At 57.1% G+C, this 26,480-nt stretch overlaps 1 protein-coding gene across 1 annotated transcript; it reads left to right on the forward strand.

The window, feature by feature from the left end:
* Positions 1-2,194: 2,194 nt before the first annotated feature.
* On the forward strand, positions 2,195-26,294 carry PRRX2 (paired related homeobox 2). The gene is made up of 4 exons (XM_065648297.1): positions 2,195-2,438; positions 22,620-22,804; positions 22,960-23,138; positions 23,700-26,294. The coding sequence occupies exons 1-4, from the start codon at positions 2,195-2,197 to the stop codon at positions 23,833-23,835; spliced, it is 744 nt and encodes a 247-aa protein (XP_065504369.1). The 3' UTR covers positions 23,836-26,294.
* Positions 26,295-26,480: the final 186 nt, after the last annotated feature.

Raw genomic sequence — 26,480 nt, forward strand, 5'->3', positions numbered from 1 at the left:
AATTATTTAATGCCACAAACTGAGGGAAAGACGTCTCCCCTGGAAAAGCCAGACAGTTCAAGAATAAGGTCTGGCCCTAAACAAGGAGGAGGAAAAGGATTGTAAATGGGGCTGGGGCTGCTCTGTCCCCCTCCCACCCTCGCCACTTCATGGGCCAAGACAGGCCAGCCCACAGCCCCCCCAAAAAATAATCACAGCAAGATGTTCCCAGACCCCAGGGCCAAGGCAGAAATGCTTGGGGAAGGACGGGGGTCCTCACTGCCCCCCCGCCAGCCCCAGCCCACGGGTCACTGTCCTCCAAGGGGACGCCTCTGTTCCCCAGGTTGTTCCTCGAGCAGTTTTTCTTAGATGTGGTGTCATCCTCATCCCGGGAAGGGTCTGTCCCTGCAGTCATAGTGGAAAAAAGCAGGATAAAGTACCCGGCCAAGGAGGGGTGGCCCAGGGATGCACCGGGTCCCCCAGGGCCGGGTGGTCCCAGGGGTGATGCAGCCATCACCTGCTGAGAGCAGGGAGCAGCCAGGAGGGCTGATGGCAATATATGCAATCTATATTCTAATATACGCATTGAGTGCATCACCGCAGTGCACAGCATCGCCCTGGCACCATGCACTGCCAGCAGCTCATCCAGCTGGGTGCTGGGCAGAGTGAAAACACCTGTCCCTGGGGAGCAGCCCCCAGGGAAGTGGAGCAGAACGTGGTGTGACACCAGCACGAGATTTACATGGCCAAAGGAGGTAGGACCGGACGCCAGAGCCAACTCCTAAGGTGCCCTAGGGCAAATAAATTGGGCCAATAGGGCCAATAAATGGATCTCCCCAAAGAAAAGGAGGGAGGAAGGGGGGGTTGGGCTGATTTTGCACACTCGGGGAGCCCCCCGCGGAGCCGGAGAGAGCCAAAATATGCCTCCAGCTACACCCCTTCCAAGCTGGAGAGCTCTGGGAAGCCGCTTCCCTGTCAGGAAGATCAGATTTGGCAGCACTGGCTGGCTGAAAAATCTGCACGCCTCCGACTTGAAGGGGAAGAGAGCGCAAGAAAAAGCTTTCGACAAATGTTAAAATAACTCAGCCAGGGGTTTGCCTCCTTTGGCTGCGCTGGAGCGGGGATGTTGATGAGCTCAGAGCTGGGCTGCAGCGGCCGATCTCGCTTGGAGATTTTGCGTTGAACCCTGCGTGCGTGTAGCCCCGTCCATATGTGCCGGCAGCGGCGGGCAGGAGAACACGCTGGAATCAAGGGGAAAGAAATAATAAGCGTTAACCTCTTCAATTTCTGCTCACCTCTCCGAGCCCAGCCCTTGCAGGACACCAGCAACCAGCCCCAACCGCTGGCTCTGCCCACCCACTTCCACCACCTCCTCCCTGCATATCAGTGTATATAAATATATATATAATTTTTAAAGAGGAAAAACTCATTTTTCCTCTCCTGGTGGCTGGTTTTCATTAGGGAGGTTTCTTTCTAACCCCAAGGGAAGCAGCCTATGAGTTTTTAACTGTGGTGCAGGACGTAATTATCTCATTAAGGCGAGAGAGCCAGGCTTTTCCCAGGAGAGGTGACCTTGCTCCGGGGTTGATGGGGACTGGGGAGGGGGGTGCTGGAGGTGGAGGGGGGGCTGTGTCCCCCGCTAACCTGCGGGTCACCTCTCCCTCCAGCCCCATTTGGGGCTGGGGAAACCCGGCCCCTCTCCCCCCCGCCATCCCTCCCCACGGAGCGCAGCCACTTACACTTGTTGATAGAAGCACTTAAAGCAGGGCTGAGGGGGGGGATGATGTGAATGGGGTAAGGGGGGGGGGGGAAAGCGGGTCTCCCTCCCTCTCTGCCCCCCACCCCCCTTTTGGGCGGCTGGGCTGCCGGCGGTGCTCGGCCCCTGGCAGGGGGCAGGTCGCCGTGCCGGGGGGGGCGAGGGGCCGCCCCGCTCGGCTCGGAGCAGGGGCGTTTGTTTGAACAGCTCCAGAGCAAAGAGCAGGGGAAGAAAGTTTGGGCTGGGAGCGTGGTTTTTTCCCCAGACGTCAGCACAAGGCGGAACAGGGGCTGGGGAGGGAGCCGGACTCACAGGGCAGCCGTGATTTTTTTTTATCCTCTAAAAAAAAAAAAAATATATATTTTTTATCTTTTGGGGGATTTTTTTTGGCGGGGAGTGGGGAAGGGGAAGGGGGCCGGGAGCATCCCGGCACCTCGGGGTGGGCTGGGGGTGGGAACCATGGATTCGGCGCCAGCCTTCGCCATGGACAAGCCGTTCGCCCCCAGCGCCGTGCGAGGCCCGGAGCCGCCCGAAAATCCTCAAAGCCGGAAAAACTTCAGCGTGAGCCACCTCCTCGACCTGGAGGAGGTAGCAGCCGGGATGAACGGGACCCCCCCGGCCGGCCCCCCGCCCGCCGCTGGCGGCAAGGCCATGCCGGAGCCGTCGGGAGGCAGCAGCGGCAGCGAGGCAGCGCCCCAGGACGGTGAGTCCCGCCGCCTCGGGATGGGCTCCCCACGGTTTGGGGCAGCCGTGGGGATGGGGTGTCCCTGCCGTCTCCCCTCCGCTCCGGGCAGGGCAGCGGAACCGGCGACCCGTGCGCAGCGCCGGGCACTGCGGACAAAGGGGGTCGGTGTCCCCTCGCGGCGGGGTTTGGGGGGACCGGGAAGGCGGGTGGAGGCGAGGGGTGACCCTGTCGGGGCGAGCTGCGGGGGTGCCGGCACCCCGACGGTTGGGACAGAGGGACACCGCACCGGGGGACAGGGACACCGCACCGGGGGTTAGCGACATCGTATCGAAGGGCAGCGACATCGTACCGGGGGACAGAGGGCTCAGGGACACCGCACCGGCGAGGAGAGACACCGCACCGATGGGAGGGACCCCGCACCGGGGACGAGGGGTACAAGGACCCCGCACCGAGGGGAGGGACCGGCTGTATCCCCGCCGCCACCGGAGGTGCCGGGCTCGGGACGGTCCCGGGCAGCCGGTGCGTCCCGGAGCTGCGCGGCCTGCGGGGTCCCCCTTCCCCGGGGTTCCCCGCCTCGGTTTCCGGGCCCGGGGAGCGGAGCGGCCGGCGGGGCCGGGCGCACCGGGACCCAGCGGGTCCCATCCCGGCGGCTGCCGCAGCGCGTCTCCGGGCCGGTAGCACCGACACGAACGGGGCGGCGAGGACAGAGCCGGGGCTGGTAGAGGGGATGGGGACCGACCCGGGACGCGGCTTCGTGGCGCTCTGTCCTGGCAGGAGCCGCGTTTTTAACGGGATAACCCTGCCTGCCCGGGGGCTCCGCGGCTGCTGCCCGGTCCGCGCTGCGCGCATCCCGCCGCGCCGCTCCGCCGGCCCCGGCGCATCCCGGCTCCGGTGCCCGGGGCAGGGGCGAGGAGAATTCGCCCCATCCCTGCGGCAAAGACCTGGTCTGGGGACAGCCGATGGCCCCCAGAGCCCCCCGGAGCTGGGTGTCCCCTCGGGGCACAGAGGTGGCAGAGGGGAGACGGGGATGGAGAAGAAGAGGGGGGACAGAGCACAGGGTGGAGGTGCAACACCCCCCCCGCAAAGCTCGGGGTGTGGTGCCCACCCCGAGGGGACCCTGTGGGTGGCATCCCCCAAACCTGCCCCCCCGCTGTGCTTTGGTACCCCAGGCTTGTTTTCTGCAGCCCCTGGACCACAATCCTGGGGTGCTGATGGCCCCACCGAGGGCATGACCTGTGCCTGGCCCAGGGTGCACAGCCCCCCCGGGAAGCTGTGCCGGTGAGGGGGGCTCAGCCCATCCCAGGGGCTGCCCAGGCCTGCAGTGAGGGGGCCCCAGGGCGATCCATGCCAGGGTGCTCTCTGTGTCCCCTCCAGTGGCTCCTGCGTTGCGAGCAGGTCTGAAGCATCTTTCTCCCGCCTGCATCTCAGTCTCTGCACAACCTCCTTCCTCCACGGAGAAACTCCCTTCGAGCCCCTCAACCTGCCTCTGTGGGGGATGCTGAGGGCTGGGTGAGGCTGGGCACTGCTTTCTGGGATGGTATCTGGTATTTTTGGCATTGCGTGCCATCCTCCCTCCTCTCGAGTTTTGTTTGTACTTCTTGCATTGCCTTTGGGACTGCGGGGAGGTTTTCACCCACTGATGGGACCATACCAGGGGACAGTGTGATGTGTGGGGTCAGCAGAGTTTTTGGAAACCCCTCCCAGCCTGCAGCAACCAGTGCGTCTCACAGGGCTATTTGCAAAACAGCAGAGAAACTACCACCCTGCTGAGCTCCTAACACACCCCAGAGAGGCTCGGTGGGGGCTGGGGGTGATGCAAATACCAGAGAGAGAAGCAAGTGGGCTGACACAAGCCCATTTTTCACCCTAAAAGCCCATTCTTCCTGGAGCATAGTCCCTGTGGGGTTTGGCCTGCTGATCCCAGCACCGCTGAACCACAGGGGATTTTTCCTGTTAGCACCTATTTCAGTGAGGTTGCAGGGATGAAGACACAGTCAGGATCTGGGATGCTCCAACAATCTATCCAGGAGTGGAAAAATTTCTCCTCCTGATTCAGCCTGGAGAGAGAAATACAAGAGGGACGGGAGCTAAGAGTGCATGCAAACATTGACTTGTGAGAGCCGTTACCCACTGCCACTACCTAAACTGGGATGCAATATCCTAAATCAAGATGAGGAGACTCGAAACACCAGGCAAATGCCCTGCCTTTGCGAGCCATCAGCCTTTTACTACACATCTGCGATGCTTTCGGCATCACTGTGATGACAGCAGAGGAACTTTTACTGGTAACGTTATCTTTTATTGGCATCCTAAAGTAAAACAGCCTCTCAGCATTGTCTCTCATCTTTCTCTTCACCACTGTGTTTTTTTTTTTTTTCTGCCAGATGCAAAGTTAGAGCCCCACAGGTTGGTGGCAGTGGGTTTATTATCTGTGCAAATGGACCCTGGTACCCGAGTGTCTCTCTGAGGGATGCAGCTCTGTGCTTGGGCTGGGAAGCCGTTATCAGGGTCATCGCGCCGGCAGGGTGGAGGAAGAGCAGTTTGAGGAAGGTTTTTATTCTTTGCAGAGAGGGATTAAACTCCCTGCCCTCACCTACTGCCTCCAGCTGGGGAGGGGAGCTGGGGACAGCCCCATGTCTGGGGTCCTGGACACATCTCTGCTCCAAGAGTGGGCCCACCATTAGTCCCTTGCAGGGCTGGCACATCCCTTCCTGCTGGCACCAGGGACCAGAGCTGTCCCCACCTCCCTCTCCAGCCAGCTCCTGCTTTGACCTGAGCCCCAAACTGGCTCTGAGGGCACCCAGTGCATCCTCTTGGGAGGACAAGTACAAATATCTGTGCAGCACATTGCTCTCAGGGCACCCAAAAATTAAGAGGCAGAAATCTTACAAGCCAGGCAAGAGCAGGGAAATGCCGACAGGGTGGTGAGGACTCGTCCCCATCCTCATCTTCATCTCTGTCCTTCCCCCGGAGCAGTACAACAGCCTCCCATCGAAAACCTTCAGCACAACTTCTGAGGTCTTGAAAGCTTGTTCACCTCCTTTCATTAGACTAACAAATAATGTGTAACGCGAAACATCTGTTAACAACAGCCCTTAATGTTCTCAAGATGATAAAGCAGGAGGGTAATTTTAGCCAGCAGGCCTTGACTGATGGCTTTTCAAACAATGAACTTACTTTTGGTGCCGCCTGGGGATGGGAGAAGGAGTCGGGCGCTGGCTCTGGCGGCCGCTTCAGGGCTGAAAACTCAGAAGGAGCCACTTTTGTCGTGGCTGGGCTTGGAGAAAGGGCTGTGGCCCCTCTAAGGGGATCCTCCGTCATGCATTGCCCATTCGGCTGTAGCCAGTGGGACTGAATGACAAGATGAGATGTGGTGGCCTCTGGGCACCCCATTTGTGGACCAGCTTCTGGGGCTGGGACCCTCCGGCTGGAGCTGTGCAGATGTTGAGCAGAGCAGTGATGAAGGGAGAGGAGGGGCTACACCTGGGGGGGCTGAGGGGATTAACATGATGTTACAGCAAATTGGTTTTAATTATATAAATGAGGGGAGCTGGAAAGGGAGAAGTGAGGTGGGGAGGGGCAGGGACCTGGTCACAGAGTGGAAAAGGGGAAGGGATTTGCTTTTGGGGTCAAGCAGTGGCTGATTGCCCCAAACAGCCCCAAACTTCTCCCAGGGATTGGGCACCTTACCTGAGGCAGAGCCAACTGGGCTGATGTCCGTGTGGTGGCCCATTTTGGCTGAGCTTCTCTGCCTTCCCAAGTGCCACCCATCCCCACCGGACAGAGCACACAGCTCAGGGACACCTTGGTCCCTCCAGCTGTGGGGGCAGGAGGCAGCCCTGTACCATAACACCGCTGAAAAAGGGCCGGGATGTTCCCACGGGGATCTGCCTTCCCTGGGACATCCATGCACATACATGGCTTGGCTGCAATTAAAATCAGCATCATTAACTCATGGCTGAACCTTGTGCTTGGCTCAGGGCAATACAGACCCCTGGGGCCAGCGGGGCTGGGCTGTGGGCATGGGGAGCCACGGAGGTCCCCCTGCCCCATAACCCCAAACCCTTCAGACCCCTCCCTCCAGCACCCATCTGCTTTCCAAAGCCCCAAAAGTGCTGGACATCCCTGAGCCCTTCTTACCAGGAGACTTTCCATGGTTTCTGGGTGACTGCTCAGGGAGGGACGGGGGTGTCGGGACCCCAAGTCAGCCCCCATGGAGGGAAAGAGGCTTTGAGAAGTGTCTGATGGATGTGGCTGCAGCTCTGTAACGAGAGGCTCTCATGCGTTTGTCCTCTGAAGGAGGGGACAGCAGGAGTCCCTGCTGCTTGGGGTGACATCGCGACCTGCTTGCCCCAGCCTGGGATGGCTGGGTGGTGGGAACAAAACAGTCCCCAGCGGGGGCACAGCACACTGGGGACCTTGTGCCCAAGACCAGCACTTGCCCAGCGCCTGATGCTGGCAGGTCCCTGATGCAGCATCCATCAGCGCAGAATGAGTAAGCACCAATTAGTCCGGGTGGGAGCTCCCTGGTCCCGCCACATTTGTTTGCATGATGCTGCTGACAGGTGAGGGTTGGATGGACAGATGGACAGGGAGCCTGACCTGTCCCAGCTCACCCAGACAGTTTCCAGCCACTCGAAGGGAGATCAGTGAATCCCAGTCAGGAAAAAACAGGGGCTATGGGGCGGGACTCACCCTGCACCCTCCAGAGCTGCTGCAGAGGACAAGGGACAGCCCCAAAATGACTCTGACCCCTCCAGCCAGGCTTCCCCCTCCCTAAATGGAGACCCCCCCCCACCATGGCTCTCACCTTGTGTCACTGCCACCAGACCCCCTGTCCTGCATGTGGGCTACCTGGGTGTCCCCATGGATGAGGGGAAACTGGTCTCTGGGTCTCATCCATCTGAAAACCATGGGAGAGATGCTTTTCCCATGGCGTGGGCAGGACAAGGGGCTGAGTTTGGTCACAGCTGGGAGACACAGGTCTAATGGCGCTTCTGGTGTGGGACCAACCTTGGTACCACCGCTCCGTGCTTCCCTGTCCCCTCCAGCCCCAAAGAGTGACACCCGCTCACCACCCTGCTGCTGGGAGGATGCTCTGTGTCCTGGAGTGCAGTCAGGCTTTTACTGACTGGTGACACTTGGGTTCCAATTTGGGGAAAATTTGCCCCTGAATGGGCTGAACACCCCCACCTGGGCCCCAGGCTCCCCCCACCCCAGCTCGGGGGGCTCTGGGTTAGAGCTGGGGTTTTTGCAGCCCCGGGAAGCAGCCCTGCTCACTCGGAGCCCTTCCCAGGGGCGCAGGGAAATACATACCGGCATGTTTTTGCAGTGTTTGCAGGGCTCTGCGGGGTCCCCACACACACATCTGTGCTGGGGGAGCCGCTGCCAGAGGGTGAAGAGAAAAAAACCCCAAACTGAGGCCTGGCGAGATGGGTCCACCCTTGCTGGGATAGCTCAAGAGCTGGAGCAGCCTTGTCTGGGTCAGCAGGGCAGGAAAATCACTTCCCCCCCCGACTCCTCATCGCTGGGATTTTTCTCCCCTCGGTACCCCCAGTAAGCCAGGTTTTCAGCAGGCATTGCTGCCGAGGATGCTCATTCCTCACTCCCACTCCCCCCTTTCCAGCGAGAGAAGGGAGCAGGGGTGTGGGGCAGAGCTGCAAAAGCCACCTCCCAACAGAGTCCAGAGGGGACAGTGGCGGCGTCCTACATGTGGCGGGGACACGGGGCTTTGTCCCACTCCCTTGGGTGCAGGGAGCACCCGGCAGCACCCACTGATGTGCTTGGAGCCCCCGCAGCAGCTCAAACACCCCACGGCACAGCTGTGCCCAGCCCAGGCGGGTGCCGGGCTGCGGGGACACCTTGCCCGTCCCCACCCCGGGCTGTTATGTCTAGCTCGACCAGGAACAGCTCAGTGCAAGACTATTTCCCCCTCTCCTTTTGGGCTGTTATTTCAGGGAACGGGGCTGATTCACAGGAAAAATATGAAATTTCGACTCCGCGCAGCCAAGATGGGCGAATTTCAACGAATCAGCATTTTAAGAGGGCCTGGGCGTGTGTCTGTAGCTGGGAGGCTGATGAAATGATTTGGGGCTTTGAGGCTGCCTGGTTAGAAACCCTCCTCTCTCCCAGGGAGCGGGGCTGATCACCCTTTCTCCCGGTGCTGATTTCCTCTGGCAACAGGCAATTCCCCTCCGGAGCTGTAAAATCATAGAGCTGAAGGGATGGGATTTGAAGTGGGATGGGTTCCAGGTGCTTTGGGGCTGCCAGAGGCTTGGTGTCCCCAGGCTGGCACCCTGTCCCCTCCCTGCAGCCCGAGCAGCAGCTGGAAGGAGTTATTGTCACAGGATGGGATCCTGAGCCACCGCGCAGGCTCAGAGCATCCTTCAAAATGCCGGGGCAGCGGGTTGTTGCTGGGCTGAGCTGGGACTGGGCAAAGATTTAGACCAAGGTTAATGTAAATCTGGATGTTTGGTTTTTGTGTCTGGAAAAAGCAACTGGCAAGGGGGTGAAAGTGTGGGGACAGAGGCAGCTGTCCCCTGCCTGGTCCCTGTGTGGGGACAACAATGCCCAGCTGGGTCCGGGATGATGGGGAAAACAACCAGTCCTGGTGAGGAAGGATTGATTTGGGGTTTCAAGGCATTTTTCCAACTCCTGTTGGCCAGTGCTGTCGCGGTATCGCCAAACCGGGTTATTTTTCACTGGACATCCCCAGATTTCCTAGAATTAAAAAAAAAATCCCATCCTCACCCTTGAGGCATTCCCAGCGATCGCATTCACCCAAGGGACACATGGCTGCGGGCGATGTTTTCCAGCCTTCCCATGGCGTAACGAAACGCCCCATCCGTGCTCAGCATCCCTCGCTGGCCGCTTCCCTGCCCTGCACTCCCCCCAGGAAAACCAGCCCCAGGGCTGGGACCTGCTGGGGTATCCCTGGGGGCGTGGGGGGGTCCGGTGGGGCAGCCCCTCACCCATGGGCAACCCATGCCAGCAGCTCTGGCTGTGGATCCCATAGCAGGGACGTGGGGGATAAATGTGACACTGATGTTGGAGGGGTTGGGGACAATTGTCACAGCTTGGCGGGGAGCAACAGCCTTCTGGGGATATTACGGGGACAGACGGGGTCCCCTTTGCCACCCTCCACCCCTGCAGCTCTGCTGGGGGCCATGCACGCTGCCGGGGTGCAAACGGCAGCTTGGGGGGGCCGCAGGCGTTAATTTAGCAGGAGGCATAACGAAGCCACAGTGCTGCTCCTTCACCCTGGGCTGGGGAGCAAATGGCCCCTGGGAGCCCGGGCAGGACCTGGCGTGGGGGGACAGCTCAGGTCCTGGGGGGACACCGGGTGGGCTGGGAGCCTTCCGAGAGCGGCCGCGCCAGCCGGCAGCCCCCTCCCCTTCCCTCCTCATCCCCCTTTGGAGTGCGGATAATAAAGCAGCTTTTCAGCTGCGGCTGCAGCGATAGATCAGGAGGAATTGTAAGAGTCTATTAACGTCTGGGTGTCTCTGGATGGAGACTGTGGCTAAGCCCGGCGCCAGGCTCGCGCGTTGAACCAGATGTGGAGAGGCGCCATCCTTTCCAGCCACCGAATCCGAGAGGCTGCCGGCTTCACACGCGAGGAAACTGGAGTGCACATGGCGGGGGAGCCGGGGGAGCGCCGGGGAGCATATGGCAGCGCGGGCACGAGTGGGGAGGGGGCACAGCCCCAGTGCCAAGGCTGGGGGGCTGGGGGTGCAGCCCAGGGACAAAGCTGGAGCAGGGGGGGTGGTGCAGAGGTTGTGGTGCCAGCCCGGGCTGTGGCTGCACCCCGAGTCATGCAGGGCATTGCGGGGGGGAGTGTTGCACCCCGAGCTGTAGAGGGTATTGCAGTATGTGTTTAGGGGGCGTGTGCATTGAACCCCAAGTGGCACGGGGGGATCGCATTGTACCCCTATTCGTGCATCGCATTGTTTGGGTGGGCATTACATTGCCCCCGAGCTGTGCAGGGCATTGCAGTGTGTGTTTGGGGTGTTGCATTGCACCCCAAGTCATACAGGGGAATTGTGTTGTACCCCAGGTCATGCAGGACATTTCTTCGGTGGGAGGGGATTGCATTGCATCCCAAGGCGCACAGTGCACTGCAGTGTGTGTTCAGGGGGGTTGCATTGCACCCTGAGCTGTGCAGGGCATTGCAGTGTGTGTTCAGGGGGGTTGCATTGCACCCTGAGCTGTGCAGGGCATTGCAGTGTGTGTTCGGGGGAGTTGCATTGCACCCTGAGCTGTGCAGGGCATTGCAGTGTGTGCTCGGGGGGGTTGCATTGCACCCTGAGCTGTGCAGGGCATTGCAGTGTGTGCTCGGGGGGGTTGCATTGCACCCTGAGCTGTGCAGGGCATTGCAGTGTGTGCTCGGGGGGGGTTGCATTGCACCCTGAGCTGTGCAGGGCATTGCAGTGTGTGTTCGGGGGGGTTGCATTGCTCCCTGAGCTGTGCAGGGCATTGCAGGGGCTGGCGGGGGGTTGCCATTGCTGCCGGGGTGTGTTGGGGTGGGAGTAGCTGCGATGCTGCAGGGGGGGCACACGAGCGACCCTGCACACAGTGCTGGGGGGTGGTGGGGAGCAAAGAACCTGGTCCGGCAGCAGCAGGGCCAAGGAGGATGTGGGATGGGGCATCTCCAAACCCACCGGCAGCAGCTTGATACTGGTCCAGGAGAGGAAAAGAGAGAAGGAAAGGAGAGGAGGAGAGGGAAGGATGAAAAGGGAAGGACAGAGGGAAGGCAGGAAGGACAGAAGGATGCTATCCCGCTGGGGACAGCTGTGTTCGGCAGTTCAGGGGGGCTGTTTGCCCCATGGACTGGGATCCCACATCCCCAGCAAAGGTGCAAAGCATCCACGGGGTGCTGTGGAGGGAACACAGGTGACATGGGGACAGCCGCTGGTGGGGTGCTGCTCGGGGCCATGCTGGGCTCGGGCCGGGGGGGCCGCCACGCTCCTTCCTCACCCATTTCACTTTCTTGGCTGGGCCGGCCACATGGCTGTAATTTGGGGGTTGTAAATACCTCAGGGGAATTTTTAAATTAAAAAAAAAAAGTTTTCATTTAAATTAAAAGACACTAAAGAGTTTCTATTAGTATTAGAGGTTTGTGAAACTTAAAACAAATGTTGAAACTAAACTACCAGGCACTGTCCACTTTGCAAAGCCCTTCACATGTTCAGCACAAACCACTTTCCCATTGGGGTGAAGTGTTAGTGAGATTTGTAGGACAGTGCCTGGAGATCCCCGATCCGCACCCCAGGACCCCAAACATAGGTGCCAATTTGTCTCCCCCTTTGCTCCTGGCTGGGTTTTGGGGCCTCAGCCAGCCTGGCGCTGGGGTCCTCAGCATGGCAAACTGGTGCTTGGGCTCCCTGGGGACCCAGAGGGGATCGAAACTTGGGGTGACCAAGGTGAGGGTCTCAGCACCGCCGGGCTTTGCAGAAGTGAGACCTCGAGGTAGCTGCCCCCACCCTGGCATCTCTGAGGTGTCCCCTGGTGTCCTTGCCGGGGGTGGCACCTGCCCCCAGCAACCTGCCCGCTGTCCCTGCCGCCTCTGCCATCCCCCCCATCCCTGCTGCTCTGCTTTAACCTGGAAACAGTTAACCAGGCTGGATTTAAAAAAAAAAAAAAAAAAAAAAAGATACGAGCCACTTATTAAAATGAATGTTTTACAATAAATTTGGCGAGAGGCCACCGACCTCAAATGAAAACCAGACCGGAGGACAGCGATGCTGCTCGCTGGCGAGGGTTTCCGGGACGTCTGTGTGTGCAGGCGCCCACAAGGGTCCTACTGGGAGTACTGGGAGCAGTGGTGGGATGGGGTCCCGGCTGGGGGCTTGTGCCCATCCCATGCCCTGGCCAAACCTGCTCGTGTCCCTGGTCCAGGGATGTGGCTGGTGGCTGCAAGATGTGCTCTTGGCAGGTGCTGGCGCTTGCTGATAAAACATCTTGGCCAGGGTGTGAAAAACACCCAATTGGCCTCAAGAAAGAGAGGCGAGTCGGGTTGGTGGAAGCAGGTGACAGGAGGGGACAGTGTGGGGACCCTGGTCCCTTCCCATCCTCTTCCCCGCTCCTTGGCAATGACCCTGATCCGATGGGGTCTGTGATTGAACCTGGCAGGCTGGGGTTGGGTTTCAGTGCCAGATGCCATTGGAGCTGGCTTGCTATGGGCTTTTGCATATTAAATTTCAATAAATCACCTTTTCGGGGGGGTGGGAGGGAGAGGAAGGCTGGGATCACCATGCCGGGGGTCCCTGGCTGGGAGCCAGCCCTCTACACAGCGTTCCTGCTATGCAGCCCTGGCTGATTATTTTTATTTTTTAAACACCATGCAAAAGTCCCAGCAAGCTCTTGACACCGCGGTGTTCCGAGGCACCCGCCACCCCGTCCCCTTCCCAGCCCCCAGGGAAAGCCACTTTGCAGTTAAAAGCCGAATTTTTGGTGGAGCTTTGCAAGCACAGATGGGTGCTGCTCTCAGAGCCAGTGCTTGCACAGGTCTCATTAGTGTTAATTAATTACACGTGCCCTGTGCCCTGCTGGGAAACCGTGTAACCTGTTACGTCAGGTGGTTGCATGCGAGAGATGTTGGCACCATCGTGGCTGCAACCTGATGGCAGCAACCGGTGCGTAAAATGTTCGTGGAAGAGAAGCAGCATCTGCCATGCTCAGCCCCTCACAGGACAGTGGGATCTGTCCATCCCAGCGCCGTCCACCCCCGCACCACCCATCCCGGCATCCCACTCATCGATGGCTGTAGGCAGCCACTGTGGCCGTCGCCTCTGCCATGCCCGGGGCTGACCCAAACCCCAGCATTTTGGCAGCATTTTGCTGTTTCCCCGCAGAAACCCGTTCACACATCTGTTAACCATCACCGGTCCTGCCACTCTCCGCATTCAGATATTTAACGCACGACATAACCGGTGCTGGCTGAGGCCCCAGTGGGTGCCCGGGGGCTTTGTCCCCGGGGCCATCCCGAGGTGCCACAGTGTGCGAGGTGCAGGACAGCCCGAGCACTGGTCTCGTCCCACCATGAGAAGGTCTCCTGGCTGGGAGATGAAAGCAAACCCCCTGGTGAATGCCTCCTCGGCAGCTGGGGGAGAGCCAGCGCCTTTTGTTGGTCCCCAGGCCTCCACCGCGGGGGCTGGCAGATTTGCGGGAGAACAGAATTAAAATTCCTGCTCCCCTGTCGTTCCGTGCCGCTCTGTACTTGGCCTGGCTCGGTGCGTCAAAACCACCACGGTGCCTTTCCCGAGGTGCTTGGCTGTGCCCTGAGGGATTCGGTTTGCCCGGCTGAGCAGCTCCAGCCACCCCCGGCCCCATGGCCATGCGCATCCACCTGAGAAGCCCTTTGCTGTGCCACAAACTCCCCGAGCATCCCTGTGCAAAGCCAGAATCACGACATGACACACATCCCTGGATCTATCCCATTTCCCCTTCTCCCTCTTTGCCATTTGCCAGGGACATCCCAGACCAGCACCATCCCAGATGAGTTTTTGGAGGTTCTGTGTGGCCCCAGCCCCAAAGGGGGACCCCAGAGGGGAGTGAACCCCCTTGAGCTGCATGTTCCCCTGCCCCAAGCACAGAAGATGCCAGACCGTGGCCACAAAAAGCCACCCAGGGTCCCCACTGGTGACCACTGCAGTGCCATCATCTCTGGCAAGAAAAGCCTCCTGGGCTTTTCTCACCCTGCCATCCCTTGGGGGAAAACCAGGGTATTGCGGTGGGAGCAGCTCCCTGGCTCATCCCCTGCTCTGCTCCCCATGGAGACCTGACACAATGAGGCGATGCGGGTGCTGGAGCCGGGACAGCCCATCGTGTGGGGCTGCGGTTGCAACCCCCTCCGAGTGCACGGGACGCTCCTGGCAGCTCCCAAAACCCCTTGGCCAGGCTGGGGTCACCCGCCGCACCGTGCAGGCATGGCCTGGGAGGGAATGTTTCACTTGCAGATCACCGAGCCCCAGGGATGTGCTCGGCGTCCTGGGCTGGATGCCCTGGGCTGGTGCCACCCATTGGCAGCCGTAGCCAGGCAGTCTGAGCCCCGTGTCTCTGCACAATGGCCCCGGCTCCGGCTCCTGGGGTGCAGGGGAGCCAGGCAGCTGGCAAAGCACAGCAAGAGGCTTTGCTGAGCCCTGTGCTGGGGGGCCAACGCTATTGCACATCTTTAAAGGCTGTTTCTGGAGCAGTCATTTCAGGGGACGCCGACAGTGCCAGGCTCTGTGGTCTGGATCCCACCACGGGGTTAGGGACAGGGTACCAGGGTCCATCCCAGAGCTGGTGAGCCCCACAGTGGGTCTGTCCATGTCCCCTTCTCCAAAGGTCTGTCCACAGGCAGGTGATTCCCACTTTAGGTAAAAGGTGGGTGATGCCACCATCTCCCCCAGCTGTCTGGGAAAGCGGGGGGAAATTCCTTATGCTACTCAGCCCTCTCCCACTGGAGCTTCATGGCCAAAGACGTTCCCCATCCCCTTCCTGAGGCTTGTCAGCATCCCACTGACCCTGCTTCCTCCTTCGGGGAGCCGGCTGCAATTAATTCATTAAACATTTCTATTGACGCAGGAGCCAGCTGTGCCAAAACACCATTCCCGGGGCCTGACCCCAGCTGGCCGAGTGCTGTGCTGGGCTGTTCCTGAGCCCCTGGCCAGTGCAGGAGCCTCTGTTGCAGTGGGAAGGGCTGTGAAGTGTTTGGGGAGCACTTGGCACGTCAAAGCCTCGGGATTTTACCTGCAGCAGATGACTGCAGCTCTGTGGATCTCACCAGCTTTCAACTTTCAGAGTGTCTTCTTTAAATCACAGCACATGGATTGGCTGGCCGAGTCCTCTCCTGGTTTCTCCAGCATCTGTTTCCCCTCTCTTCATCCCCTTCTTTCTTCATCCTCTCTTTCTCTGCCCACCACTATGACATCCCGATCTTGTCCCTTTGTGAGCTTGGGTTTTGCAGCAGATAAATCACCACTGCTCTTGCTGGAGACACGGCTCTGAACCCACTCACAGCTCTGACCAGTGAATTTGGTGGCTGCTGCCATCCCTAAGAGAAGCAGTGTCCCATGACATGGGTCTCCTCCTTTCCAGGTTTCTTCTGATCCCCAAATCCTGCTAAGCATCACGTTCCCACCGTGTTTGCTGCACTAAAGATGGGGATGAGCCAAAATATAGCTTCTGTGCCACCACTGGGTTGCAAGCACAGGCCGCACACATCCCTGCTGGGATGAAGGGGTGGATGCTGCTGGCTCAGCTGACTCTCCAGCACCTTCCCAGCTCACTCGGGCTTTTAGCTGGACACACTGTGGTGGGTGACCAGACACCACACGCTGTCCCCGGCATCGCCACCGAGTGGCAAGTTTGTCTTCTGGTGACACGAGGGAAAAAACCTCCTGGGCTGGGGGGCGCAGGCTGTGCACAGAGCATCTTCGGGGTCACAGCACCGCTGGGCAGGAGCCTCCCAAAAACTGGGCATCCCCACGGCCGAGGGCAGCGAACCGCGGCGCTGGGTGGTTTCTGGCTGGTGCGGCGGCAGCTCTATAACCATAAAACAGTCTGCTGCTGCCTGTCAGTGAGCGCAGGCTAAAGCCCTCCCGGGACAGCCTTGGCCTCTTTCTTGGTCCAGGCTTTAGCTGCTCCTTTTTAACAGAGACACTTTTCCCCCAGCAAAACTGGCAGCCTGTAAAAACGTGTCAGCGTTTCAGTTTTTTCACAATTAATGAGGTGAAACATCCTCGGAAACATTTCGCTGTAATGTTTCTCCAGTAGCTGAGACTTGCCCCTCTCTTAAATTTTTCATGTACGCCACTTGAGCCGAGAAAGTTTCCTTCGGACTCAGCACATTTGGACCCCCCCGGCTTCAATCTCCCCCCACCACCAGAGCCTTCGGCATTCCCAGGGTCTTTGTGGGGCTGGGGCTGGACTGGATGGGGAGCAGGGGATGGTGATGGGTCGAGGTGAGGAGGTTGGAGCCTGGTCCTGGCAGCGGGGCAGCCCAGGGAAGGGCTGGCAGCCCCCGTTCCCCTGGGGCACCCTGTCCCCTGTGCCCACGGGTTGTTCCCGGGATGGCTTTGGACCTCACAGCATTGTTCCAAGCAAAGCTGGGACCAGCAGCCTGTGGGCTGGAGTTGGTGGCCCTAAGTGGCTTTTCCCCCAGGTTGTGGGGTGAAACCATCTAGAAAATGGGGTTGTGCTGATGTGGTTTTGTCCCCGAGCTGTGACATTACGCTGATCCCACACAGCCAGGCTGGGCTGACTGGTGGGTGCAGGGAAGGCACCGCAGTCGGGCGACCCAGCACACATGGAGCAGCAGCTTCACGGCTGCTTCTCAGCCTCCCTGGGCTTCCCGAGATGATGTGGGGAGATTACAGACTTGTAGTGGCACAGGCGGCTCCCACCATCATTTCTGTGACAAGCCCTGTGCTGCCTGCGCACTCGAGCGGGGACAAACTCCCGCTCCCCCTTGGTCTGTAGAGCATCATCCCTCCTGCCATCCGTCCTTGCCGCGAATCCCCAGTGCAGGCAGGTAAACCCCCTCCATGGGCTCCCAAGCTGTCCCCAGCCATGTCCCCAGACAGGGCAGTGCTGGCAATAGATGCTGGAAATGGGGTTCAGCTGCACTTGGCTGCCTGTGCACCCCCAAATCACCCCTTGGCATTGGCTATCTCAACTGAAGGTTATGGGATAAAAAGAAGCCGGAGCGGGTGGACACCACAGAGGAGCAATTCCCAAACCCGAGAACTTTGCAATGCAATCCAAAGGGAAATGCTTCCTCTCCATCGCATGATTTAGAGGAACAAGTTAAACAATTGCACATGAAACTTTGGCGAACGTCATTGCTGGAGCTCTCCTCGCTTCCCCCGAGTATATAAAGGGATGAAGGGAGTGCACATGTTTACCGAGAAAGACCATGGGAGAAACGAAAGACATTGTTTTTCCAAGGGATTTCTTGGCTGTAAAAGGCCTCCACCACCCTGCGGCTTCCCTGATGAAGGCCCAGCGTTAATTTGTTAAATCCACATCAAGTGCCCAGAGAACCCGTTGTTTATTTTTGCTAATTCAGCCGGCCGAGATCAAATTGGGGTTTTATTTGTTAAGGATAAACCTTAATTAATAAAAGCTATTTATTTGGTTAAAGCTGGCCGCAGCCTGAGGGTCAGATATGCCACGATCATTATTTCAAGTAAAACAAACCCAAAACGTCTCTCAACAGTTTGAAAAACGTAGAAACTCAGAGGGCTGAATTTATTTGTCTTAGGAAGAATTTACAGCTAATTCCCTCCAGGCTATTTCAACCCTTAAATTATACCCAAGAAGAAAAAAGGGGAAAAAAAATGCCGTTCCAAGCAGAGAAGGGAAGTAAATGGTATGGCAGATTTGATCATTTGGCTGGGGGAGGGTGAAAAATTTAAAGCTTAAAAGGTCTTTGGCAAACTGCTTGCAAATAAATGGAACGCGTGAAATAATTTAACGGCAGAAAACTCTTCAGGGCTCGGGGGTCTGCGGTGCAACGGAAAATGAAACACGTTGGAGGAGACGTAGCCTGGGTTTTGTGCAGCAGAGGGTTGAACTCGCTCCCTCCTGGCATGGCCCCCAAAAAGGGGGGGTATTTGCACCCCAAAGCTGAGTGGCAGAGCTGGAGCAGGGACGTGGCAGTGCAGCCGGGGATTCTGCAGCATTAACCAAGGGAGAGACGGGCTTGTGGCTGAGGTGACCGTCCCCGGTCACAGGGCTGGGTGAACACTGTGCTCTGGGATGAGCATTTTGCTAAGAATCCCCCCAAACCCGGCATCCAGAGGGCAGCCGGCACACAGCAGGACACGGAGCATGGTTGGTGATGGAACCCATCACCGAAAACCATCCCAAGGGACAAGGTGCCCCGCCGGAGCATCCCTGCTGGGGACGTCGCGGTCCCCAGGGCTCAGGCGTGCGAGCGGCTGGGATTTGAAACGCTGGTTGGGTCTGGCTCACAGCTGCATGGAGGTCGTTTATCGCTCGCTAATGGAGGTCGTAAGCCAAAGCCAAAGCCTCGGTGGAAATCGAGTGAAAATTACCTCTTTACAGCACTCGGCAGCTGCCGGGCGGGAGGCTGGGGACTCTGCCAGCGTGGGGGCCACCTTGGCAAGCCCAGCACCGAGTCCTTCCTACAGAAAACTGATGGAAGCACCGAGGGAAAAAGCAAGAGCTGGGGAAGTGGGTTTGGTCCCGGCTCAGCTGAACCAGCATGGCACGGACTCGGTGGCACTGGGACCATCGCCTTGGCAACAGGGTAGGACCAGTTGCTCCCCAGTTCCTGCTGGCATGGCAGCTTGGTCCAGGCTTGCCAGCATCAGTGGTTCCACGTGGAGAAGGGTTTTGGGGCGACCCCCAGCCCGCACCCCTGAGGTTGGGAGAGAGGAGGCTGGAGGTTACCCAGGCTGCATCCAGCACCCCAAAACTCATCCACAGTACGGGCAAAAAGACTCATGTCTTTTCTAACACACTGAGGCAATTTAAGTTGTTGTTTTGTTTTTTCGTGAAGCCCATCATGCCCATCCCACTCTGTGCAAAGCCCCCGCACCTCCCTTTTTCCATCCTCCCCCTGTCATCTTGCATTACACGAAATGTTATCCTCTCTGTTTTCCCCCTTCCCCTGCTTTTTTTTTTTTTTTTTGCCTTTAGCAGAAATTATAATCAGTGGAAAATAAATACATGGAAGATGAAGGTGGCTGGGGGGACAGCTCAGGAGTCCCCTCTGACCTTGGGCTTGGACAATCAAACTGATGCCTCCAGCCATGCCACAAATGAACCCCCAAATTATAACAAACTATTCCCTCTCCAGCACCACAGAGCACTTGGCGATGCTCGGTTTTGGAAAGCTGATTTGGGGTTATTAAAGCATCTTTGATAGAAGCGATCCAGCCCAACTTCGCACACTGTAAACCTGTCAGACGCACGCTGCCAGCAATTAGGGTGGCATTTATCTGGTCCCACAAGCCTGCAATACCTGAAGTAATGGGGGAAAGATGTTGATCTGTTACCAGGGCTCATCCTTACCTGGAGCAGAGGACCAAGGCAGGGTCCTCAAGCACCGAGCTGCCTCCCTGCAGTATGGAGATGGGGTGGAAAATGGGGGTAAAAACCAACCTAGTGAAGAACTGAGCTGGAAACCAAAGGTTTCTGTGAGGGATCAGGAGCTCTGAGCTACACCAGGGTGCAGCATGTTTTAGGGGAGATGTGAGTAGGTGGGGAAGGGGTTTTGGTCCCCAGCATCCTCTGAGAAAATCCCTGGAGCATCCCACAAGGTTTTGTGGTGCAGGAAAAGGTCTCTCCATTAAAACTAGCAATAGGGGCTGAACAAAATGCCTCAACCCAGGGCCAGCAGCTCTCCAACCACTGGGGGACTCCCAGCACCCAGACACATCCTGGCCCAACTCTGGTCTTAAAGCTCCATCCTGATGCACCTGCCAGTCCTATATGGGAATTGCTGGGCACCACGCAGCTCCCATGGGTGTTTAGGTCTTGCCTCTGTGGGTTTGGGTAGATAGAAAGCAGCCAGAAATGGGGCCAGACCCTACAGAGCTGGCCTGAGAGTTAATTTAAGGAACCTTTCCACCTCCTCCTTGCTTTCAGCCAAATTCAGGTGGGTGAGAGAAGCCATCACTTATGGAAAAGTCCTATAGCCAGATTTTAAATTGGGACAAAACTGAAGGAGGTTTATAAATTTTATTTATACATTTACTAGGGTTCTGTTGAAATCATTGCTGATTCAGTGGGGGGCAGTGGGTGCCCTTGGTGATGGCATTTTTTGAATGAAGCCCGGATCTATAATTTCCCCAGAAGCCCTACGGGGTGGCCATAAACTCGCAAGGAAACGTCTGTCGACTTGTTACATCATGTAGCTCCTTCCCAGCCTGATGGTTCCCATTTCAGTTCCAAGGTCCCAGAAAACTCAGGGACAATCATGGCTGGACTTCATGTATTTTAATCCAGCGGCTCATTAGCTTGCTGAAGGAAAACAGGACCAAAAAAGGAGTTTAACTAAAAGGGGCAACTGGGAACCAGAGACTGGCAGAACATTTGAAGCTGCAGGAACAAGGGCTGGAGGGAATCTGCGGAATTTTATTTGTGAGCTTTCAAACACGAACAGCGGTGAAGGGCAGCCTGTGGTTTCCCAGGCGGGGAAAGGGCCTCAAACCCACATGTATTCCAGGCACAGCACAGCCCATCGTGCCTTTACCCCACCAAGAAGGCCATGTCCCATCTACAAGAGCACAGGCTGTTTCTAGCCCAAGGGATGGTCAACTGAAGTCCAAATGCACCTAGAACACAATAAAAGATCCAGAGAAATACCAGTGGCTGCAGCGAGGTCCTGGGAGGCGGACAGAGCTCCTTTTCATTCCCTTCCCATCCAGGGATGCTCCCTTCTCCCCACAGTCCCAGCAGTTTGGTCACATCATGGTCAAAATGACGTGATGTCCTTCCATGTACCTGGGAGATGGAGAATGGGGCCGGTGGTTGTGCCCAGGTCCCACTGCTGCATCCCTGCATCTCCATCCAGCATGATGCTTCACCCCTTAACCGATCCAGGTGTTGGAGGCACCCAGCGCTCCCTGGCCCTGCTGCTGGTCCTCGCTACAGCAAAGTGCCAGAGGAGAAATCTGCTTTTTCCAGGCAGCCACTGCCAGCAATGGAAATAAATTTAACCCTTCCTCCTCCGCCACATCTCTTGGAGCAGCTTGTGTTTTGCATTGAGATGCTATTGGTGGCATCAGCCAGCAGCAGGGTTTTCAGAGAAAGGCGTAAGGAAGCTCCACAGTAGCTCTAAGTTTGGACCCTGGTTTGGGCAGAAGGTGATTAGTCCCAGAAACAACCTGCCAGCAGATATTGGGGTTTCTCTGGTCTTCATGGCTCAACTCAGGATGGGACAGCCCTTGAGAGCAGTACACTTGGGCACAAAGGGACCTTAGGGACTTGATGGAGAACTTGTTGGTGAAGGTTTCATGGCTTGAATTATTCAGAATTAAGGTCCAAGGACGTTCTTCTGGCCCTAAAGATCTTGGAAGGCATCATTTCCTCCTGCTCAACAGCTTGGCAGTGTCTTGAAACAGGAGAATTAATATCCCTTCCAGTAGATTTTGTTACTTGCTCAAGTATCATCAGAAAATGCTCCATACCTACTTAATAAGTATCCAGATAGCTTATTAGCAAGAATTTATTTCTTGAGTATATTCAGGGAGCGGTAATTCCTGCCATCATGGCCCCTGCAATGATATAGAGCAGAAAACCCCAGTATAACCCTACTATGAATCAGAATATCATAAAACTAGTAACATTTCAAATAATTCCAAAATACTTTCCCACCAGTAGGTACAGATTGGATCCAGATGCTTTATTAACAGAAAGAATAATTAACCAGTACCTCCATATAGAAGAACGACAGTGAGACGCGTTCCCCGTGAAGCCTTCGCAGGCGGCAGCTGACTATCTCAGAAAAAAAGACTTCATAAACTTGCCTAAACCTGATGATATTAGTGACAAAGAGAAGATTAATCTCAGCCTGGCTGAAAGCCCAAGATCAATACCGAGAAACCAAACTACACCCTCAGCTTCATGTTTCCATGAGCCAGCAAAGCCAGAAATAAACACTGCAGAGGCTGAGCTCTGCAAGACGCATTAGTTCCTAGCTCTATGAGCAGATGCTCATCTGTGGTCCTGTGTCACCTTGGGGACACACCACAGCAGGGTTTTGAGAGGGTGCTGGAGACGCCGATCTCATGGATGTTTTGGTGCTGAATTTCCATCACCATCCATGAAAACTTGACCTAAACCCTTAGCAAGAGCCAAGCCCAAGACACCCTGTGGACATGTCCCCATTGCTGGGGAGCTGTCAGGTGCAGTCCCAGCAGTCTGGGCCAAGTGCTCCCCAAGAGTCCGCTGAGACTGGTATCCAAAGTCAGGTCCTGGGTGACTTTAGCCAGATGTGAAACCACCACAGGTCTTTGCAAAAGCTGGGTTTAACCCTATGCGCCAGCAGATGCTAAAATAGGTTTTGATCCTCCTGGAGACCCCAGGGCTGTATGTACATCGCTCCCTGCAGGGAGCATGGTGGGGATGGAACAGGGTCATGCAGACCCCTAGGAGGACTCGAGCCTCGTCGGGTCCCCACGTGGAGTCTTTGGGGTCTCACACAGGTCTGGCTCTCACGTGGCCTCTTCTGTGCTTTCCCCACAGGTGAGAGCCTGAGCCCAAGCCGTGGGGCAGCCAAGAGGAAGAAGAAGCAGAGGAGGAACCGTACCACCTTCAACAGCAGCCAGCTGCAGGCTCTGGAGAGGGTCTTCGAGAGGACACACTACCCTGACGCCTTCGTGCGGGAGGAGCTGGCGAGAAGGGTGAACCTCAGCGAGGCAAGAGTCCAGGTGAGCAAAGGTTTGTGCGGGAAAAGACAACAGGTGGGAGCAGGGCCATTGCCTCCCTCATTTCATCCTGCACATGACCACGATCAGTAGGACGGATGCTTGGGACATCTCTGTTGGCACCAGGTCCCTGCTGACCACCTTCCCTCCCCATGCAGGTCTGGTTTCAGAACCGGAGGGCCAAGTTTCGCCGTAACGAGAGGGCAATGCTGGCCAACAGATCGGCATCACTCCTCAAATCCTACAGCCAAGAAGCAGCCATTGAGCAGCCCATGGCACCAAGGCCCACCGCCCTGACCCCAGAGTATCTCTCCTGGACCAGCACCTCCCCGTACAGGTAGGTGCAGGCACCAGAGTTGCTGGGGTGGAGGTGGCCATGGGACAGGCTGCCTAGGGACTGTCCCCACCACCACAGGAGTCCTTGTGCCACTGTAGGGGACATGGGGAGTATTATGGGGCCAAAAGTTACTCGTCTGGCTTTGATTTGGGAACCCATTTCAGCCTCATCTGAGCATCCCCTGCCTGCTGCTGAGTGGGCTGCTCTGCCTCTGTGCATTTGGAGGCTGGAGTGGTGGCCTGGTCGTTGCAAGGATTTTGCTTGGCCTCACACTGACCCTTCCCACATCTCGGCACGGGAGGTGGCACGGGTTCCTTCTGGTTCTCAGCTCTCCGTATCCAGCTATCTCATCCAAAAGCTCAAGGCAGGGCCTCCTGGTGCATAGTTTGGGGGGTTCCCACATGCATCCAATCACATAAAAATGCTGAAGCCTCAACTGCTCTTGTGGGAGATGTCCAAGAGGGAACGGCCAGCCTGGCCTGGGAAGACAGCAGGACCTCACGGGGCACAGGGACTCCTCCGTAGGCCATGGCTCATTCCTCCCCTGCTCCCTCTCCGCAGCACTGTGCCCTCCTACAGCTCCAGTGGGACTGCGACACCCACCCAAGGGGTGAACATGGCCAACAGCATCGCCAGCCTGCGCCTCAAAGCCAAAGAGTTCAGCCTCCATCAGAACCAGGTGCCGACCGTGAACTGAGCAGGGCAAAGCCCACCCCATGGCCTCATCCAGGATCCAGCGTGGAGCTCCCGTGCCGGTCCAGGACAAATCCACCACCCGCCCAACCCACGTGCCACTCATCCAACGTCTCAGCACCTCTCCTCTCCTCTTCCCTTTTGAAGGTAGAGTCAGTCCCAGGCCGAAGTGGCACATAATTATAACCACATATGGAGCAAACTTGGTTAGAAACTTGCTTTTCCGCACACCCTTATAATAAAGGCTATATATACACACACATACCCCCCACGCGCTCTTCGAGGACAAACAGACTTGCCAAGGGAACAAGAATTTGCTTCCAAACATGGAAGGATCTTGGACTATTGGATTTGACCAATTTGGGTATCTCGCCCAGAGAGCCAAAGAGTTATTGGGTCTTCTCCTCCCGCAGGGACAACATGCAACGGTGGGAGGATCACGAGTCCCCCTTTCCGCTGGGCACTCAAACATGCATGCCAAAGCTGACCCGCGTGTTCTCCTCTTTGTGCATCCCCAGCTGCGGTGCTTGGGGGAGACTTTGGGAAGCTGACAGCTCTCCCCTGCCGCAGCGGGTCCCAACAAGCTCCTGCATCACGCTGCCTGCAGTTTGGAGCTGCCTATGCCAACGGCATCGGGCTTTGTCCCTACCCGGAGGGGCGAGGAGGGCTGGAGCATCTCAACAGACTCGCTCGGAGCCTGTGAGCTGCGGGGAGCATCGCTGGTCGCCAAGCCGGCACCGCTGCCCTGCCTCAGGGGGTTTGCCAGCGATTCTGCAGAGCCCCAGGTCATTTAAGCGTCCCAGGGAAAAGAGAAAATTGGAAAAAGCTGTTGGGTTTGAGCTGAGTAGGTGGCTCCCAGCACTTCGTGCCAACGGCAAAGCAGGCTTCGCCTTCCGGAGGCACAGCCTCCCCACCGGCAGCTCGCAGATGTGCGCGGGGGTCTGGGGCTGGCGACTCTGTGGGGGTGGGCTTTTTTGGTTTTGCAGAAAGGAAATGGTTTCCCTGCCTCGTCCCACCCTGCCGCGCAGCCTAATGAGGTTGCAAGGTGGGATGCACAGGGGGACGGACACAAGGTGGGCAGCCCCGCCTCAGGCTTACGCCACCCCAGTCCTTCGCCCGTGGGACTAAGCCGCAGGCAGCCGCACCTTCCTCTGCCCATGCTGCAGCGATGGGGGATGAGCCAGAGAGATGGAGGTTTTACCCTGTGGACAAAGCCCTCTGGAAACCAGACCACTCTTTCCTCACTCACTGTGAAGAGCCACCAGCCAAGCGCGGGGACATCACCAGCTCAGACGGGTGGCCTGGACAGAGGAGGCACCAGCCCTACTTGCCCAGAAGGGCTGAACCCTCCTGGGGATGGCAACAGTAGATCTAAGGATGAAGATGGCGAGTGCTAAGGTGCTTCCTCCAGAGAAACACCCTGCAGTGTGCAACACCAAGGCTGAAAGCGTCCCAGCTACTCCACCGAAGTCCCCACTACTCCCAGGAGCATCCTCTCCCTTTCCCATCAGGGCTCTCTCTGCAGCCGCACGTGGTGCCCAGCAGCTGCAACACCGGGACCCTCAAATTCACCCTGGGCAGCTGGAGACCTGATGCGAGAACCAGGAGAGGAGCACAGCTCCTCCGGCTGGGGGAAAATCGGTCCCTCCATCCTGCCGCGGCTTTCTCTGTTCCACTCGACACAGCCGCTGGGTCAGGAAGAGTCACCACCTCCTTCTCAAACCTGACCAACACTGCCCACCCCATCCAGGGAGCAAAGTCATCCTAAACACCCACCATGTAACCCCCAACCCCATTTCCAGGGCTGGCATCCCCGTGTTTGCCATGCCAGCAGGGGAGCACACAGCTCCCCCAGTTTGACCAGTGAGACACCGTGCAGAGACACGACAAAAGCTGAGATGTGCCAGGACCCACTGGGGATCAAATCATCCACCATGAGAAACTCTGCTTGGGGCAGGAGAAGGGGGCCAGGGGGGTCCTATTCCCATGGAAAGCACGGGGCTCTTTTTTCAGTTATACAAGATGAAACCACAGGGATATAAATGTCACTGCCTCTTTGAGAGCATTAATGAAAATAAACCCATTTAATAGTTTGCAGATGCCGTTTCTGTAAACCTAAAAAAAGCAGGGAATAAATATTTCTTCACTAAATATCTATATGTATATATATATTTGAAAACATTCACTCCTAATCTTAGGGCCCCTCCTTTGCCGTGCTCTTGACAGCTTATCACAGCTTGTCAGTCAACGCCAAAGCCTCACCGAGACGAGATACAAATTGCACCCATGGAGGGGTAGCAGGATGGGGGGATTATTGTAATCTAAACTCCCTCCTGCCCTTTCTATTTGTACATTTCCATTACTTGTAACAAGATCCACAGTGGATTTTTTTTTTTTTTCTTCTGCATGTCTGTGTTTTGGAAATTTTTGTAAGGTTTTTGTAAAAACAACTCTTGTGAAATAATGGAGGAATAAATATTTTACTGAGTAAAGTTGTGTCTGTGGATATAATGGGGATGTGGCTCTTTCCTCACTGGCCACAGCAGTTTCCCCACCTGCTCTGGACAAGCAGCACAGGCAGGGGACTGATGACCTGGATACGGGACAAGAGCCACGATCTGACCACCTTCACCTTGCATGGTGGTGGCA

Source organism: Caloenas nicobarica, chromosome 19 (genome assembly GCF_036013445.1).
Source record: "Caloenas nicobarica isolate bCalNic1 chromosome 19, bCalNic1.hap1, whole genome shotgun sequence".
NCBI lineage: Eukaryota > Metazoa > Chordata > Aves > Columbiformes > Columbidae > Caloenas > Caloenas nicobarica.